Here is a 20491-nt window from a genome sequence, read left to right on the forward strand (position 1 = left end):
GTCCTTCCACGAGAGTTGTGGTGACATATAATAGCCGTGAGTAATGGCCTTGTAATGGATGTGTGATGGCCTTGGAGAGACTCTGGGGCACGGGTAGATTTTCTGTAACTAGTTCTGGCTAACTACAGGATGCTTTTTGATTGGCTGTGGAGATATTAAAAAAACACTAGATGTTTCCACTCCTCTCTCTAGACTGGACTTAGCTGAAAACACTGAGACACAAAATTGGAAGGGGAGAAGTTCTGGACCCTCTCCCTTACAGGCTGACACATGATCCTGTGAAGATGGGTCTTACTCCTTTGCCTACTTAGGTGGCCAAGAGCCCAGGCAGCCTTTCTCAGGGCAATGTGGCCTGGGTGGGTACAACCTTAAGTGTATAGTCTCACTGGACACTACGAATGAGTCACCGGACTGTCTCAGACTACAAAGAGAGGCACATAGCCAGTGGAAAAAAATTCCTCTCCATCACATGGTAGATCAACTGGAATCAGTTACAGAGCCTCCAAGTGTATACTTCCCTCACTTGTTGTTATCATGATTCAGCTAGAAGCATCTTAGTAGGCTATAGGGTCTGCATATGAACCAGACATAAAGGAGAGAGAGAAGGAAGTTATCACTCCAAGGTGAAGATTTAGGCCTCATGGACACACTATAACTCACTAGCGCCACATTGCTGGAGAGGAGAAAGCTGGTTTGCCAGTCAAGGAACACAATCTGCTGCTCACCTAAGTCTCCAGAGATGACTCTATGGGAAGTGTGGCAGCCATGGCACCTGGGTCCTTACTTGGCAATCTAGTAGATTGTTTTCTGGCTTGAGTCACTATGATTCTTACTAGTTGTAAAAACATGTGTTAATCACAACCTCTCTGAGCTTCAGTTCTGTTAGGTAAAATGTGGATAATAACAGGACCTATTTCATAAGTATTTTGTAAAGCTCACATGAGATCATAAATAAGAAATGCCTAGACAAAGCCAGATATAGATCTCAGCCATATGCTTTCCCTGTTTTTTCACCTGGCCTTCTCCTTTATGCTCCGGAAGTTCATTACTGAGATAACCTCATTGTCCAGCAAGATCCCATCAGCCTTGGTACTCTCAGTCTCTCTGATCTGTGCCCCCAAACTTTCATTCACAGAGGGAGTTCACCTCCGAACATCTTTCTTACCTGGCTGCACTACTTTGGGAATTCTCTGACATCTCCATCCTGCCTCAGCTTGGATACCTCCTTCCTCACCTTTTCAGCTTCTTTTTGGGTGTGTTCTTCCATTAAATTGTGAACTGACTGAGAGATTATCTTGCTTTTTTTTTTCTTTTTTCTTTTGCATTTGTACCCCAGTATTTAGTTGGGTAGTTCACCAGTCACTTAATATTTATTGATTGTTTTATTGCTGTACTATTCTGTCCCTGCCCTCACCCCCAAAAGCCAAATTCAGACAAATCTCCATCCCCTACCTCCTTCCTCACCTTTTCAGCTTCTTTTTGGGTGTGTTCTTCCATTAAATTGTGAACTGGCTGAGAGATTATCTTGCTTTTTTTTTCTTTTTTCTTTTGCATTTGTACCCCAGTATTTAGTTGGGTAGTTCACCAGTCACTTAATATTTATTGATTGCTTTATTGCTGTACTATTTGTCCCTGCCCTCGCCCCCAAATGCCGAATTCAGACAAATCTCCATCCCCTACCTCCTTCCTCACCTTTTCAGCTTCTTTTTGGGTGTGTTCTTCCATTAAGTTGTGAACTGGCTGAGAGATTATCTTGCTTTTTTTTTCTTTTGCATTTGTACCCCAGTATTTAGTTGGGCAGTTCACCAGTCACTTAACATTCATTGATTGCTTTATTGCGGTACTATTCTGGCCCTGCCCGCGCCCCCAAAGCCACCTCCGGCCGCGTGCCCCCGAGGAGCTGCAGAGCACAAAGTCGGAGCTGGGAGGGGCCCAGGGACAGCGAGCACGGAAGGCCCCGACTTGTGCGTTCCGAGAAACCACCGGGCACAGCCTCCCCTCCCCTCCCGGCCTCCCGCCCGCGCAGAATCCGCGGCCCGCTGGCAGCAGAGCTCGCCTCCGTCGGCGGCTGGCGGTCAGGAAGCCCGGGGCCCTCGGCCCCCTCTCTGCAGCGGACTTAGTGCGGGCGATAGCGCTTCTTCAAGCTTTTCTTCGCCTCCTGGGAAAGACCACGGCGCTCAGAGTCCCGGGCCCCGCAGGCTGCGGAGGGGGCTGGGCAGCACGAGCGGGGGGAGAGGGACAGGTTTCAGGGCCTGCCGGGGCGGGACCGGTGGAGACGGGAGGGAGGCGGAGAGTGGCTGTAAGCGCCGGAATCGGGCCAGGAGCCGGGCGCAGGGAATAAAGTTGAGGCTAGTTGCGGGGGCGGGGCCAGAAGCAAAGGCTGGAGGCGGTTCAGGCTGGGAGCAGAACGCGGTCTGGGAGGAGCCGGGAGTAAGGGCGGAGACCGGGGCTGGGGTGGGGGCGGGGGAGAGGGCGAGGCTGGGGGCGGGGCGGGGCGCTCACCCCGAAGTGCGGCCAGGTGCTGATTTGCCGGTAGAGGGCGTCCCCTGGGCACTCGGTGCGGACTAGCTGTCTGTGGCCCTGCACGGTGTAGTCCGGCCGCAGGTAGCCGGCGCGCAGCGCGCAGCGCGGGAGGGAATCGCGCACGGTGCTCAGCACGCGGGCCGCGGGCAGCGTGGCCGTGTAGTTGCCGATGATGGAGACGCCGAAGCCCAGGGAGTTGTGGCCCAGGGTGTGGGCCCCCACCCAGCGCCAGCCCCGGCCCTCGTACACGTAGCCATCCGCGCCCGCCACGAAGCTGCGGGGCCAAGGTGCGCGAGGCTGAGGGGGGCGGCCCGGCGCGCCTGCGCCCGCCCATCCCCCATCCCCCTTCCCCGCCCCCGCCCCAGACCTAGGGGGCGCCCCGGCCTGCCCTGGAGCACGGCTACGGAGGGCCGCTCGCCCCGCAGGGAGGCCGCCCTCTGACCTGGGGCAGGCTCCCACCCGGAAACGGCCTACCCGCCCCCCCCCCCCACACACACACACACTTTCTCCTTTTATGCCGCAGAGAACAATATCATATCAATATCTTCTAAACATCCCCCGCATGCTCTTAGGGTCTGCTTTCCACTCCCCTGCCTGTTCGGGTGGTGGTTCTGCTTGGATTTGGAGCTGGACTTTAAATAGCATCGCTCTAGCCCACTTCCCTCATCTGGGAAAGGTTAAGCGATTTGTACGAGATCTCCTAGTCAGGAGTCACAAAACCGGGATTATTCCCACTCAGCTCCTCGTTCTAACCCACTTCCCTCATCTGGGAAAGGTTAAGCGATTTGTACAAGATCTCCTAGTCAGGAGTCACAAAACCGGGATTATTCCCACTCAGCTCCTCGTTCTAACCCACTTCCCTCATCTGGGAAAGGTTAAGCGATTTGTACAAGATCTCCTAGTCAGGAGTCACAAAACCGGGATTATTCCCACTCAGGTCCTCGTTCTAACCCACTTCCCTCATCTGGGAAAGGTTAAGCGATTTGTACAAGATCTCCTAGTCAGGAGTCACAAAACCGGGATTATTCCCACTCAGCTCCTCGTTCTAACCCACTTCCCTCATCTGGGAAAGGTTAAGCGATTTGTACAAGATCTCATGGTCAGGAGTCACAAAACCAGGATTATTCCCACTCAGGTCCTCGTTCTAGCTCACTTCCCTCATCTGGGAAAGGTTAAGCGATTTGTACGAGATCTGGTAGTCAGGAGTCACAAAACCGGGATTATTCCCACTCAGGTCCTCGTTCTAACCCACTTCCCTCATCTGGGAAAGGTTAAGCGATTTGTACAAGATCTCCTAGTCAGGAGTCACAAAACCGGGATTATTCCCACTCAGGTCCTCGTTCTAACCCACTTCCCTCATCTGGGAAAGGTTAAGCGATTTGTACGAGATCTGGTAGTCAGGAGTCACAAAACCGGGATTATTCCCACTCAGGTCCTCGTTCTAGCCCACTTCCCTCATCTGGGAAAGGTTAAGCGATTTGTACGAGATCTCCTAGTCAGGAGTCACAAAACCGGGATTATTCCCACTCAGGTCCTCGTTCTAACCCACTTCCCTCATCTGGGAAAGGTTAAGCGATTTGTACAAGATCTCCTAGTCAGGAGTCACAAAACCGGGATTATTCCCACTCAGGTCCTCGTTCTAACCCACTTCCCTCATCTGGGAAAGGTTAAGCGATTTGTACAAGATCTCCTAGTCAGGAGTCACAAAACCGGGATTATTCCCACTCAGGTCCTCGTTCTAACCCACTTACCTCATCTGGGAAAGGTTAAGCGATTTGTACAAGATCTCCTAGTCAGGAGTCACAAAACCGGGATTATTCCCACTCAGGTCCTCGTTCTAGCTCACTTCCCTCATCTGGGAAAGGTTAAGCGATTTGTACAAGATCTCCTAGTCAGGAGTCACAAAACCGGGATTATTCCCACTCAGGTCCTCGTTCTAACCACTTCCCTCATCTGGGAAAGGTTAAGCGATTTGTACGAGATCTCGTAGTCAGGAGTCACAAAACCGGGATTATTCCCACTCAGGTCCTCGTTCTAGCCCACTTCCCTCATCTGGGAAAGGTTAAGCGATTTGTACAAGATCTCCTAGTCAGGAGTCACAAAACCGGGATTATTCCCACTCAGGTCCTCGTTCTAACCCACTTCCCTCATCTGGGAAAGGTTAAGCGATTTGTACGAGATCTCCTAGTCAGGAGTCACAAAACCGGGATTATTCCCACTCAGGTCCTCGTTCTAACCCACTTCCCTCATCTGGGAAAGGTTAAGCGATTTGTACGAGATCTCCTAGTCAGGAGTCACAAAACCGGGATTATTCCCACTCAGGTCCTCGTTCTAACCCACTTCCCTCATCTGGGAAAGGTTAAGCGATTTGTACGAGATCTCCTAGTCAGGAGTCACAAAACCGGGATTATTCCCACTCAGGTCCTCGTTCTAACCCACTTCCCTCATCTGGGAAAGGTTAAGCGATTTGTACAAGATCTCCTAGTCAGGAGTCACAAAACCGGGATTATTCCCACTCAGGTCCTCGTTCTAACCCACTTCCCTCATCTGGGAAAGGTTAAGCGATTTGTACAAGATCTCCTAGTCAGGAGTCACAAAACCGGGATTATTCCCACTCAGGTCCTCGTTCTAGCCCACTTCCCTCATCTGGGAAAGGTTAAGCGATTTGTACAAGATCTGGTAGTCAGGAGTCACAAAACCGGGATTATTCCCACTCAGGTCCTCGTTCTAACCCACTTCCCTCATCTGGGAAAGGTTAAGCGATTTGTACGAGATCTCGTAGTCAGGAGTCACAAAACCGGGATTATTCCCACTGAGGTCCTCGTTCTAGCCCACTTCCCTCATCTGGGAAAGGTTAAGCGATTTGTACAAGATCTCGAAGTCAGGAGTCACAAAACTGGGATTCCTACTCAGGTCCTCTGTTTCATTTAAAGATAATGCTGCCCCCATCCTTCTTAAAACATGGTGCCTTGGAAATAGATTTCTATGCCCCAGGAGGGGTGTAACCAACTCACAGCCCATCTCCTTCTGTGTTCATCCCTTTCTGTATACACTATCTCCTCATGGCTACCTCTCTGTCATAGAATCATTGATTTTTCTGCAAAGACCAACTCATATTTTACCTCATGCATGACGCCCTTGCTGAATTTCCTTCATCTGCCCTATCCCTCAATTATTATCTTTTTTTCATACATATAATACTCACATATATATATGTATGCATATATTGTTAATATTAATTTGTTTCAGTTGTGTCCCATTTGGGGTTTTTCGAAAGAGAGTGCTTTGCCATTTCCTTCTCCTTATATATGTACATATATACATGTATCTATGCTTATCTCTATCTATCCCATTACATAGAATATAAAATCCTTGAAGCTAAGAATTCTTTCATTATTATGGATTTATCCCCAGCATCTAACCTATTTCCTGCCACATATTAAGCACTTAAAATACTAGCTGCTTAATAAGGGCAGTGGATTCATCATCTTCCTCATCTGGATGCTAAGCTTCCCACAACCCCCCACTAATTTGTATAGCTCTCAGCTTTACTGTAGCCTCCCTCTCTTTTTTTGCACCCCCCCCCCCTCCTACCTATAGCCGATGTCATCCCAGCCTCTGATGTCCTGGTGGAAACGTTGCATGCTTCGCATGTCAGCAGCACACTGGGAGAAGCTGGTACAGGGTTGGTTGGGTTCGTAGGTGTGATGCACATAAAGGAACCCCAAAGGTAGCTTCAGCATCTTGGGAGTCCCTCGGTAAGGAGCTGCTTGCCAGCGGCAGCGGGGCAAGATGGCCGGACATTCTGGGTGACAGATGAGATACCAATGTCAGTGTGCTTCTGAAGGTGGAGCAGGAGGAGGAGTGTCACTTAAAACAAATATCCTAAAACTTCAGAGGGAGTCACATACATGTACATCGAACCCTGGCAGATCCCCCTTCTGCCCCAACTTGACCTCCTGCCTCAGAATTAGAGATGTTTGGGATAAGGGCATCTGAGGTTAGTGGCCCAGTAGAGCCAGAATTCCCGAGCTGTTAGGGTCTGGATGGATGGATTGCTCTTCCTCAGAAAGGAAAGACCCTAGTACTTTGTGATTATTTCCTGTCATTACCCAAAGTTTTCTCTGGTCCTGACCCAGCCTGTTTGTTCTCACTTAGTGTGCTCCAAGGAACAATCTCTTCTGCTTACATCAGGTTTGGATTCTGGTTTCCCTGTCTAGTCCAGAACTCAAGTCTTCCAGAATTGATCTAGATTACCCAGTTTCTTAAACAGTGGTTCATGACCCCATTTGAGACCTTGAAACTGAAAGTGAGAGTCACAAAATTGTAATTTATAATCAGTAAATGTTTGATCTGTATATCAATATTATATGCTGATATAGCTGGAGTCAGGTAAAAATTTCCTGGGCAGAAAGAACTTGGGAATAGAAAAAGTTTAAGAAGCCCTGAATTCTAGAACATGGGATATCAGAGTGGATGAAGTGTTCAGTATTCCTATGTCCATTTCAAAAGGGACTTTACAACAGAGAATGCATGAACTGAAGGGGATTTTAGGAAACAGGATCATAGATTTTAGCTGGAAGGGACCTTAGGAGTTTTCCAGTCTATATTTACAAATGAGTTTTTAAGTGACGTGTTTAAAGACACACAGATAGCAGAAGTCGAATTTGAATCCAGACCTTCAGACCCTAAATCCAGTTTATATCAAGTAGAGCCCAGGATCACAAAGCCAGAAGGACTTTAAGAATTTAGGCTAATGAGGCCAAATGACCAAGGACTATTCTGCCTTTTTCAAAACATCCAGGCTGAACAAGAGTTTTCCACATTTAAAAACAACGCTAGCTAGTTCCAGAAATTCCAGGTCTGACCTATTGTAACCACATTCTATCTGGGATAGCTCCCAGAATATACCTTGGTTAATCCCAGTGGAAACCACTCCCTTCCCCCCTGCTTCCTCCTTCCTTCTCACCCCACCCCCCCAAAGGCAGGAAGTGATTGAATCTAACAGCTGGGGTGTCTCCTATTCTAAAAGCCCCTTTGATTGCGTAACAATAGTTCCTGGTACATGTTTGCGGGTGCGTGTAAAAACAGATTCCACCTCACCCAGGAAAGCCTCAGTGAACTCCTTGGCAGCTTGAGTAGCAACTTCAGCCAGTTGATCTTGGGATAGATTTTTCAGCTGGGAATTAGATGGCTCTAACTCTTGTAGCAGGAGCAAAGAGCCCTCTATCTGTTGGACTAGGGATTCCTGTGAAATTAGACTGGCACCATTGTCCCTGCGGAAGTTACTCCGAAATTGGGGGTCCCCTTCCACTCCTGCTCCATAGTACTGAGCCAATAAGTGGCTGAGTGGTGGGCTGGGCTTGGGGTGCCTGCTCAGGTAGTCCCCTAGCAGGGCCCCATCCAGTGCCCCATGGAGGAAAGCTACCGTGAGAGCAGAGGGGGCCTCAGAGTATAACAGAGAGAAGGTCTTGGGGGCTGAAATTTGATCCCAACAACCATCAGGTCCTAGGCCTTTGGGAGTATGGGTTCCAGGACCGGGGAGGAAGGCTACTCCTAATGCTTTGGTCAGAGTGACAGCCAGGAGGTTATCTACATCGGTTGAGGAGTTAGTCTGGACAGTTGGGAGGATAGTGGGGTCTGGGGAAATGTTTCCATCATCTTGGAGGGTCATGCTGACTTGAGGGGCCAATGTAGGTCCTTCTTTCTTGTGAGCAGCTATGACTTCAGAAGGAGAAGCTATGAACTCCAGGGAAATGGGGATAGACCTTCTGCCTCGGAGTCCAACCTCTAACCCTGCCAGAAGGGGCTCCACGGCCACTGTGGAGCCATCGGGTGCTAATACTACCCCATGCTCTTGCCCAGAGTCCACTCCGTGGGGGATTAAGCTAGTGGCTAATGCTTGAAGTTCTGGACTAAGAAAGTCAAGCTTGAGCTGCATTGGAGATGGGACCCCTGAAAAGAGGAGATGCTGGGAGAAGTTGTTTGCACTCCCAGACATCAAAAGGAGACCAGGAGCTGTGAGTTGGAGAATGGATTCTTCTTGCTCTAATTGTGCTAGAATCTGGATAACGGAGTCCATCTGCAAAGGCAGAGATGCTGTAGAGAAAGAGGAACATCATGACTTAGTGGTTGGCTTGCATCTTCCAAATTTTGCCCACTCCTCTTTGCTTCATTCTGTTGGGCTTGGATAAATTTTGCATCCTAAGAATTGGAGAATACTCTTACTAATTACCATGTTAGGATCTAGGCTTGCAGTCACAGAGAATATTGGAAATTAAAGGAGCTTACACATCATTCACTCCTACCCCTTTAGGCAAAAGCTAAAGGGGACTGTGGGACCCAGATTTTAAGATTTTTTTTTCAGATGACAACATTGAGGGCCAGAGAAGAAAAGTGACTTTTTCAACATCACATAGTAAATCAGCAATAGAGCCTGTATACCTGTTTTATATACTGATATAGCTGGAGTCAGGTAAAAATTTCCTGAGCAAAAAGGACTTGTGCATAGAAAAAGTTTAAGAAGCCCTGAATTCTAGAATATGGGATATCAGAGTGGATGAAGTATTCAGAACATCTTTCAGAAAGGACTTTACAACAGAGAAGGCATGAGCTGAAGAGGACTTTAGGAAACATGATCAGAGATTTTAGATGGAAGGGACCTTAGGCGTCTTCCAGTCTATATTTACACTTGAGTTTTTAAGTACTTGCTTAAAGACACATAGATAGCAGAAGCAGAATTTGAATTCAGGCCTAAATCCAGCTCATATCAAGCAGAACACAGGAATCTACCAGACTAGCAAATCACTTAGGAGCTTGCTACTCCACTTCTAGCATAAGTTCCCCCTACCTTTACTTCCTTTCCTCCTTCCTTTAGAACCTTCAACCCCTGATTCACCTTTTTTCCCCTAAATTTAGACATCCTAGCTCTGGGGGACTCTATACCCTCTGTCTTATGTCCCTAATATTGATCCCCAATCTTCTATGTCCAGGAACCTCTTCTCTAGAACCACAAATGCCCCAATACTAGCCCTTTAGACAAACTATGAGGACTCTCATAGGTGCCTCCCTGAGCATACCTGCTCTGGACTCAGGCCACAGCAGAACATCCAGCACGATGAAAAGACACCCCCAGAGCAACATTGCCGAGCCCTGTCCAAAGAGTCTTCCTTGGAGAAGAGGCTGTAAGAATCATGACATTAAAGATAAAGACCAGGAATATGACATGCTAAGAGGATTTGAGAAGTAAGAGATGGGAAGTTTTTACTCCTGCCAGGAGAGAAGACAAGGTTGAATGAGGTGATTAAGACTTCTGTCCTTTTTAGATTGGAACTCCTTGGCTTTGGAGTTAGCTTCCTCTCCCTTGTGTCCTTCCTACCTTTTCTGATAAGGATATCATGGAACTAAGATACAGAAGTCCCAGATGGGCCAGCTTGAGGTCAGGGAACCTGAAGAGGGTAGAATAGGTTAGACAGAGCTAGGTACTGGTTGGGAGTTTATATATGCGTCTCCTACTCTTCCTGGGAGAGGAGTAAATTTCATGTCCCAGTACCAAGCCACTTTTTGCAATTGGCTTCCAGAGGAGTCCTGGAGGAGCTTGCTCACACCTTATGAAGGACCTTCATTTCCCCATAACTCTATATCCTTTTCTCTCTGCTCTTTCCATCTTCCCCAGTTTTGCCTTATTCTGCCAGGTACAATTTATGGACCTGTTGAGGACATAGGGAAGGGTCCCATCTTCTCTCCTCCTCTCTTTTCCTAAATGGGTTGGACCGGGATAAAGAAGCTCTGGTTTTTATACTTCATTGGGGAGCCTATGTGAATCCCTTTCCTTCACCTGAGTCTCAATCCTTCTCCTATAGATGAACAATTTTGTTGGGGTTAATTCTGGAGTCTTTTGTCTCCGCCCTTCTCCTGTGTCTAGGAGAGTGCCCTCTGTTCAAATGATCCTAAAGATCCTCATAATCTTCTCCATTTCTGGGCAATAAAGACAAGAATGACTATCCCTATTTTCCAGAGGGAATAAGCAGAGGCCAAAACAAGGGGGTGGCCTGTCATTGCTAGTGTATCTTTAGTTTCTAGGTGAAATGTGTCAGGTACAGCTAGACTAGGACTTAAGGTCCCTCCCATGTAGCCCCACCATGAATAACACCATCACTTACCTGCGGAATCCTGGGTTCTAGCCTTAGTGTATATAACTGGAAAGACAGGTTATCTAGTAGTTGTGGTGGTGGTGGTAGTAGTGGTGATCCTGTGATTTGGTAAGATAACCATACACTAGCACCTCCCAGATACTTTGGATCCAGTCTTTTTGATTGTGAGGGAAGCAGAGCACAACCCAAAGATTTCTCCTAACTTCCTTCTCAGAGAAGGAAAGACATATACCCAGAGAGTTGGAGATGAAAGTAGGACCCCAGAATCCTCTTCCTGGATCAGGATAAAAGAGAGCTCCAAGTGCTGTTCCTCCCACATAACAGCATTTATCTTATGACTCCGCTGCCCTTTCAAGGTGCTCCCCGCTCCTCCAACAACCTTTCCACACTCTCACACTTACCTCTTTTGTTGATGGCAGCAAATGCTCACTCCAAGAACAGAAATCTGGACGAGGGATTCAGGGTCCTGGCTCCTGGGCAACTCCTTTCACTTCCCAATCTGAACTTCACTGTAAAATGAAACGGTTGGACCAGATTGTCTCTCTTTCCACTAATAAAACCTAAGATTCTGTGACCAAATCCATTCCAGGAGCTACTCTGAGTTGGGAAGCAGAAGCGGCCTCTCCCAGGGCAAAGTATAAACCTTCTTGCATTGGTCTCGGAGCTCTGAAGGCTGAATACCCACTGGCAGTCTATCTGCCTGCCCTTTATTCTAACTTACAGGCGGGGTAGCAAACTCCCAAGTGACTGTTAATCTGGTAGATTTCTTCACTTACTGGGACTCTGAGCCTGGGAAGTTCCCAGGTGGCTCAGAAGAGAACGTAGCAATGACAAGGGGAGGGACGGTACAATAGGAAATCCCCTGCCGCGGCCAGCAAGGGCTACCCAAGACAGGATAGGAGGAAGTCCACTCAGGGCCCTTTTTTTTTTGTGTTCTCTGGCTTTGTGTCTAAGTGGGAAAGAACTATACAATCAGCAGTTGTCTAAAAGTTGGAATCGTCTGCCTCCGCAGGCCTCATTACAAGAGGTTTTCCAGCAGAAACTGAATGACCACTTGTAGGGTCCACTATAGAGAAAAACTACTTGTTCAGGTACATATCAGATTAGCTCATCTTGCAGTCCCATTTTGATTCAGAGATGCTGTTGTGGAGATATCAGGTACATAATGTGGTGTGTCACCTCTGAAAGAATTCAGGTTCAGTCTCCAATCCAAGTAAAGATGTTTTAGGGCGATTTACACACTCAATGGGTGGGCCAAGCTCCGGGAAGGAGTCAGTAAGACAAAGATTTTTATAAAGTAAATGGTGCTGATTACATCATCATAAAATATGTAAATTTGGGGGCTATAGGAGGAAGTTGCTAACATGGGGAGGTCCTAAAGCCTTGGTGGAACTGTACATGCCATTTACTCAGAATGCCTACAGAAAAGCTCACTTAGGGGGTTTTAAATGTACGGCAATGATATTATAATTGGCATAGGTTCACCCAAGGACAGCAAAGAAAGGGAAATGCACAGGTGTCATGTTGTGGGGAATGATTTATTGGAGATTTATAGTCCAATGTCCTATTTTGCATTCTGTTCGTGCTACTTTTTTTATTAATTGATTTCTGCATTATATTTTGTCCTAAACTGTTTATGTGGTTACAGAATATGCTGGTCTGTTCATCCATTAATGATTTCTATTGGGTTTGGGGGTGGAAGCAGGTTTGGGCTGGAGTGGATGGGGGGGGGGGTGGCATCTATCAGAATCCCATCACTATGTGACCTAAGAATACTTAAGTCAACTAAATCCTAAATGGCACCAGAGACAGAATCATTGGATGATAATAGGGACAGAGTTTGGCTTAGGATAATAATAATTGACATTTATAATGGCTTTATGATCTGCAAAGTGCTTTTTTATCCATAACCTCATTTAATCTTTTACAACAACTCTTATGAGAATCATAGATTGAAAGGTTTCATTGTTCTGGGAAACTCCTGGGTAGAGAATCAGAAGACCTGATCTAAGCCTGATCTTTCCACTTGAGCTTTTTTCCTTTGTTATATACTCCTTTACTGTGACCATTGGTTAATCCATTTAACTTCCTTTGGGCTGTTTCCTGGAGGTGTCCTGGAGCTCTCTGAATATCATCAATTTAGTTATAATTAGTGGTCTAGAAAGAAAAAGGGACTTGCCCATAGTTACTCAGTAGTATGTGTCAGGAGCAGGTCTTCCTGCTTTCAAGATAGTCTTCTTCCCAATGTTGCTGCTTCTACAGATAGATACCTCAATTTTACATATGAGGATCCTGAGGCTTAGAGAAGTGAGGTGACATATAAAGTCACACAGCTAGCGGCTAGAGGCAGTATTGGAAACCATGTCTCTGGTGATTCAAAAGTTTAGAGCTCTTTCTACTCTACCATATTGCTTTTCTGCAATCTGGTATGAAAGACAGAATTTTGGTTGGAATTTGATTTAAAATTAAGGCTAAAGTCATTGTCAGTATTGAGATTAGAGTCAAATTTGTTAGATTCAGATTAGGTTTAAAGTTTGCTTTACCTTTAGGATTAGAATTTGGGTCAAGGTCAGGTAATGAGTTAAATCATGTTTAGTTAGCTATTTTAACTTTAGGATTGAGTTTAGGATTATGGTTAGAACTGGAATATGATTAGTGCTAGAAATATATGCATTCATTCAACAAGTTTTTCTGAACTTGTTTTGTATAGGGTACTGAGCTGAGTACCTTGACCCACTGTTCTCATTTTGCTCATTCCTATCCCTGTGTAATTCTTCCTATCAGTAGAATATAATAGAAAGAACATTGGGTAGAAAGTCAGCTTTTCTCCTTCTTTAAGATAATTTCTCCATTTGTGCCCTTGGTCCCATCCTTCTTCACTTTCTTTGGTTCCTTGCTCAATCTTTCCCTCTCTATTAGCTTCTTTCCGGCTGTCTGCAAACATGCTTAGGTTACCTGTATGTTGAAGGAAAAAAGATCTTTACTCCACCTTAACACTCCTTCAAACTATCATTTTTATCATCTCCTATTTATTGACAAACTTCTAAAGAAAGGAGTTCACCTCGATTTCTTCACCACTTCAACTCAGTCAGTCAGTAAATATTTATTAAATGCCAGACAATGGGTTAAGCTTTGGGGATACAAAGAGAGGCAAAATGTAAGTTCCTGCCCTTGCAGAACTCAGAGACGACGATATGCACAAAAACAACTATATGCAAACAAGCTACATATATGATAAAAAGTAGATGGTCAATAGAGGGAAGCTACTGGAATCAAGAGAGATGGAGAAGGGCTTCCTGTAGAAGATGGGGTTTTAAACTGGGATTTCAAGAAACCTGGGGAAGCCAGGAGTTAGAGGTGAGAGAGTATTCTAGGAATGAGGGACAGTCAAGGGAAAATGCCCAGATCTGATTGAGGAACAGCCAGGAGATTGACTTCTGTCTCCAACAACTAACTGAAACCCTCTCTCCAACTTTACGATGGCCTTTTAATGGACAAATATTTTCTCATTTCTATGTTTCTTTACTTTTTTGAGTAAACAATACAGGATAATAACCTCTTCTTCCTGGATAATCCCTCCTCACTTGGCTTTTGTGCTGCTATTTCCTGCTTTCTATACTGGTTTAAATGCTATCAGTCAGTCTTCAGCAATGGATCTTCCTCCTCCTGTCCCCTAGTTTGAATGTCTACAAAAGCTAACTTTTCTTTTCTGTCTCTTCCTTTTTTTTTTTTTTTTTTTTTTACATTCCATCCATGTACATACATTACTTTTCACGTGACTTGATCAAATTATTTACTTTCCCTGGGTCTCAGTTTTCTCATCTGAAAAAACCAGGGTGTCGGACGAAGCTTCCTCTGGCTTGGCTTTGTGGCATCAATTATCACCTTTATTCTGTATGACTCCTAGATCTATTTGTCTAGCTCTGCTAGATTTATCTAATCCCTAAATCCACAACTAGCTGCATTTCTGATTCCTGCTATATATCATTCTCAGAATATCATATCCTGCCCATACCTCAAATTCGACATGGCTAAAACTGAACTGTCTTTTCTCCTCAATACACTTGTATTCCCTCCCAACTTCAGTTAAAGGTACCATCATTTTCTTAGTCATCCTTGATTCTTTCCTCTTTTGACAGATCCAATCAGTTGCCAACGATTTCCTTTTTATTTCTACAATATCTCTTGTATCCTTAAGTTTATCACAACTTCATTGCCACTGCCCTATTATAAACCTTCATCACTTCTATCCTGGATTAATATGACACTCTCCTAACTTGTAATTACTGCCTTAATTCTTTCCCATCTATGATATACTCTCTCATAATATTGTGTGGGCAAAGTTGAAGAACTTACAGATTCTAAAGTAGATCAAACCTTATAGGCCTCAGTTTCGGCTTCTCCGGAGTCACATGATTTTAGATAAGGCCTGGACTACGTGGGAAGAAGCTGCATATCACCTTGTCTACTACATTCCACTGACCAACTAGGGGAACAGTAGATTTATGTGGCCAATCACAACCTATAGAGGGTGGGATTTTGGAGGTTCTTTGTCTGAAATGCATAAAAGCTGTAAGCATTTTCAAGGCTCTGGCCCTATCCTGCTGTGAAATTTTGCTCACAGGCCAGGATGGGGTCCGCTTCTCGAGATTCTAATAAATAATTCTGCTTTCTATGAGTGATCTCTGTAGTAGTCAATTTGGGTAGGTCTTTTTGTCCCAAACAATACTGAAGTAATGTTAATGCATGCCATTTCCCACTGAAAAATCTTTGGTGGCCACCTATGACCAATAGGATAAAATAACAATTCCTCAACTTGACATTTAAGGCACCTCCACAACCTGATTCCATCCTACCTATTTTACATAACTTACTTTGTTCTGATCACAAATTTTATGTTATAATCAAATCGGGCCAGTTATCATACTATATATTCATCCTGTTTTTTTCCCACCTCCAAGTCTTCATAGAATTACAGAATTTAAGAGTAAGAAGAGACCTCAGTGACCATCAATTCCAACTCATAGATGGAAGCAGGGATTGTTCAGTTGTGTCTTACGAATCAAATAGGCTACTCCTACTGTTTTTATATGTCTTGTGAGCTAAGAATGGTTTTCACACATAAAATAAAGTTTTATTGGAACACAGTTACCCTCATTTGTTTATTTACTATTTATGGTTGCTTTTCCAGGCAACAGCAGAGCTGATATAGTTGTATAGGATACCATATGTAGTTCTCTCATTGCTTCACAGTTATAACTTAACATTTTGAATGCCATGTGCATAACTTCACCATGACTTTTTTTTTTCTTAATTATCAGTTTATACACATCATGTCAAAATAAGAAAAGCAAAAGAAATTTTATTATAGTTTATTTATTTATTTTTAGGTCAGAGAAGAGATTGAAGTCTTTCTAAATAAGAAATTTCCTCAACCCCTATTATTCTATACTAAAGGGCAAATCAAATGCAGATTTGATAATTTTTAAAAATGAATTCAACTTAGAATTACAAGACTAAATAGAATTTATATGTGAATATATATATATATATTTCTTGTGCTGTTGAAAGTTAAAATAAAATCTCACTTCTTATTCTCATACAAATTTGCAATGAATAGATTGTTCTGAGCTCAGACTACAGTTTCAGCAGTATTGTTTGGACCTCAATGTAAGTAAAAAAGATATTTCCACATTTCAAAATCCATTTAACTATAAAATTGAGGAGTTTCCACCTAATCTTCAGTTGGAAGTGATTAATCTATAATATTATTACCTGTCAAAAGAAAAATATTAAGAGAAAAATCTAAAAGAATTCTGTAAAGTGCTTTCCACATAATGAATATGCTCAAGAAAACCAAATTCTTGTGGATTGATATCAGTATTTGGTAGTAACTATCTGCCTGAAAAGGTGTTTTTCAAAGATAAAGTATATAAAATTTCATTACAGATCAGTGATAATAGATGAACAACATTTGCTTGATTTTGATACTGGGGATCATTAACTTTGAATTGCAATTAAGCAAAAAGTTATTCTCCCAAAAAAGAAATCCATTCTTATTAGTAGGCCTGTATTACAAAAATTGTTTTCAATTATTGTATTTTCGATTTTATTGATAGAAAAACTGAAGAAATTTGTTTTCTCTTGTGTTATGTAAATACTATATTATATACTTGATTTGACTCTTGATTTATATAGTCTAAAACATTGACTCTTTGTTCTATAAAAAAAAAAAAAAAAATTGCCAAATCCTAGACCAAAGGAATGTGTACTATAAAGCTGAAAGTGTTCACATAGATTCTACTTGAAAATAGCTAAAAAGGGAGAAACTTAATCATCTCTCAAGACATTTTGGGATAACTTAATTCTTAGAAAGTTTTTACTGATAACAAGACTAAAATGATGTCTCTGAAAATTCCATTTGGTTCTGTCCTTTAATCTTAAACAGAACAAATGTAATCTTTCCTCCATATAATAGCCATTCTAATGGTTGAAGATGGCTCTTCTTTCCCCACCTAGAACTTTCTCTCCTTCAGTTTAATCTGCCCAATTCCTTTAGCTGTGCTTTATATATTATTGACTCCAGACTTTTGACCAACCTGGATAACCTTCTTCTGACACTCTCCAGTTTATCAATGTCTTTCTTCAACCATTGTACTTCAAATTGAACACAATACTATGTTTGAGGTCTAACAAAGGCAGAACCCAGTGGTACTATTCCTCTTCTTCCCATCTCAATTCCCAATTCCTGGAAATTATGCTTGTCTTTATATAGCCCAAGATTTATTTGCCTTTTTGGCTGCCACATCACAGTACTCTAGTGATTCCCCATCACCTTCAATTAAATATAAAATCCTCTGTTTAACATTCAAGACTCTTTGTAAATTGGCCTCCACTCACCAACCTTTCCAATTTTCTTACACTTTAAGCTTTCCCTCAAACTCTTTGATTCTTGAACAAAACATTGTCTTTCCAATTCAGGTCTTTTCTTTGGCTGTCCCCCATACCTGCAATGCTTTGTCCCATCACTACGTCCTGTTTTCCTAGCTTCCTTTGAGTTCTAACTAAAATCAAACTTTCTACAGGAAACCTTTCCCAATCACTCTTAATTCTAGTGCCTCCCTTTTGTTGACTATTTCCTATCCTACATATCCTGTATGTAGTTTGTGGGTACATGCAGATGCATATACACATACATAAGTTCTAGTATCCCCAGAGCTTAACCCAGTGCCTGGTATGTAATAGGCGTTTAATACATATTTATTGACTGATTCTGGTAATCTGCTAAAACCTATGTATACCTTCTCTGAATAATATTTTTAAATGCATGAAGTAAAATATATCAAATTCAAAAGGACCAAAATTATAGTAAAATCCAGTTATCCTAAAATTTTGAAAACTATATTCACAAGCCACCAAGATAAGAACTCCCCTAGTTTAAGAGATTTCCTTGGATTTACTTCAGGGTGGCGGAAAAGCTAGAAAAAAAGAACCTGACTTCCCCCATCTTGTACTTGTGAAGCTGATGTTTTGTATCTAAGTGTAAGACTTTACATACCTTATTACTATGTTATTATTATTATATATATATTATATATATATATATTATTATTATTACTATACTAATTGATTTTCATTATTTGGCTAATTAATCTCTCTTCCAGCTTGTGAAGATCATTTTAGATCTGGATTCTTTTCTGTAGTATTTTAGCTTTCCCTAAATTAGGGCTTAAACTTTTTCTACTTGTGATACATTTTCCCCCCCAAATTTTTTTACTCTGGTATATGAAGATAATGGAATATTGTTCTATTAAAAAAAGATGAACAAGCTAATTTTAGAACGACCTACAAAGATTTATATAAACTGATGCTGAGCGAAACAAGCAGAACCAGAAATTCATTGTACACAATAACAGCAAGAATGTGTGATGATCAATTATGAAAGACTTGGTTCTTCTCAGTGGTATAGTAATTCAAAGCAATCCCAATGAATAGACTTTGGACAGAAAACGCCATCTGAATCCAGAAAAAGAACTAAGGAAACTTAATGTAAATCAACACATGCTATGTTCACTTCTTTTTTTCTATTTTTTATCTCTCCCATGGTTTTTCCTTTTTGCTCTGATTTTTCTTTACCAACATAATTCATAAAGCAATGTGTGTTAAAATAAACAAATAAATTAGTTTAAAAAAAAGATTTCTTTTTACTCAACCCTATGCATATAGGCATATAAAATAGGTTTACAAATCAAACATTTACTGCTAATAAATCATGATTCCATGACCCCCACATTCAGATGGGGTCACAACCTACAGTTTAAGAAGCTTTGCCCTTAATCATTAAGAAAAATGGTAAATAGTACAAGAGGTAAAAGAATTCTGGTCAACTTCACTTGAATCTTCCTAACTTCCTGCTCAAATTTCTGCTGCCTATTCTTTTTTTTTACTGGTCCAAACCCCTCCAAGTCATGTACAATATATCTTTTACATTCTTATTGACTCAAATTCTTCCCTCGTTTCCCATTTCTTCTCTCACACTCTCCTTCCATAAAAGCCAAAGTAGAGAAGACTTGGACTTCTCATTCCCCCTCCTTCCCATCCTGACATCCTGACAATCAAAATCCTTATTTTTCAAAGTCCTGTGCAGAAGTTAGCCACTACTAGAATTCCCTCCCTAATTCCTCTAGGTAGAAATGATCACTTTCTTTAATTTCTTAGGTGTCTCTGTTAGACCTCCAGGTACTCATTACATTCTAACTTGTATTATACTTATTTCAGTTTTACCTTTTAGAATGCAAGCTTCTTTAGGTAGGGGTCAAGGCATTTTTTTTTCATCCTTGTCTCCTCAGCACCCAAGGGTCCTTGTCCATAGCAAGCACTGATTAAATGGAATGAGCTGAGTACAAAAAGGCGTAACACTGTCCATTGGCTTCTGGGAGTTTATAACATAAAAGAGATCCCCTAAGGTCATGTTTTTCCAATTATTCTGGTTTCTGGATCCTTTGCTTAGCCTGTTTTGCTCCTCCTTGCTGGCAATCCTTCTGTTTGGATCCAATTTAAAAAAAAAAATAATTTAGACCTCATATCCTAGCAAAAGTCAAATGGTTTAATTTGATTATGAAAAGCATAGTAATACCAGAAACATCAAATAATAACTCTCCTATTTCTAACCCTCTGGGGTGAAATACTGTTTCTTTTTCTCCCTGTCTTCCTCTCTTGTCTCTTCATCTTTTTCTCCTCTTCCTCCTCTCTCTACCTCCCACTTTGTCTCTTTGTTTCCCCTGCCTCCTTAACTCGGTCTCTCTCTGCCTCTGTCTATCTCCCACTTTCTCTGACTTTCTCTCTCCTCTCTCTTGCCCCAGAGACTGGATTTCATTCGATAAGTTTTTTACTATTCCTTCTACCCCCCATAATTACTTCATATTATTTTTTTCCAGATTCTGTGTCAGCTTATGTGTGTCCATTTTATTTCCTTCTAGTAGACCATATCTCCTTGCATATAAGGGTTACTTTGTTTTTATCTTCATATCTCCAGTACCTAATCCTGTGCTTCCTTAACAGTAGGTATTTAATAAATGCTTATAGAGCCGAATGGGAAGGGGGCAATAGGCAAGCAGTTTTGTCCTTCAGCCTGGTACCTCTTAGCATACTTCAGGTATTAGGCATGTATCACAAGGCTGATGGCTGGGATAACAAATCTGGCTCAGCACAGTGACCCCCTTACCTACTTTGGTAGAACAACAGTGATTGTTCACTCAGGTAAATTTATAGCCTTCAAAAGGCAGGAAAGCTGGCTGCCCAAATTTGTCCTCAGC

At 42.8% G+C, this 20491-nt stretch overlaps 1 protein-coding gene across 3 annotated transcripts; it reads right to left on the bottom strand.

Annotated features, from left to right (window-relative positions):
• Positions 1–1757: 1757 nt before the first annotated feature.
• On the bottom strand, positions 1758–11533 carry PGLYRP2 (peptidoglycan recognition protein 2). Of its 3 annotated transcripts, none has more exons than XM_031947937.1 (8): positions 11453–11533; positions 11078–11185; positions 9902–9971; positions 9603–9705; positions 7627–8622; positions 6118–6328; positions 2503–2797; positions 1758–2158 (listed from the first exon to the last, which is right to left on the bottom strand). In XM_031947937.1, exons 3-8 carry the CDS (start codon positions 9920–9922, stop codon positions 2117–2119), a joined length of 1668 nt encoding a protein of 555 aa, XP_031803797.1. In that variant the 5' UTR covers positions 9923–9971; positions 11078–11185; positions 11453–11533; the 3' UTR covers positions 1758–2116. The 3 variants fall into 3 exon arrangements, with proteins under 3 accessions (XP_031803797.1, XP_031803796.1, XP_031803798.1); XM_031947936.1 differs by having other exon boundaries at positions 11398–11499; XM_031947938.1 differs by lacking the exons at positions 9902–9971; positions 11453–11533 and having other exon boundaries at positions 11078–11446.
• Positions 11534–20491: the final 8958 nt, after the last annotated feature.

This window comes from Sarcophilus harrisii, chromosome 1 (genome assembly GCF_902635505.1).
Source record: "Sarcophilus harrisii chromosome 1, mSarHar1.11, whole genome shotgun sequence".
Taxonomy (NCBI): Eukaryota; Metazoa; Chordata; class Mammalia; order Dasyuromorphia; family Dasyuridae; genus Sarcophilus; species Sarcophilus harrisii.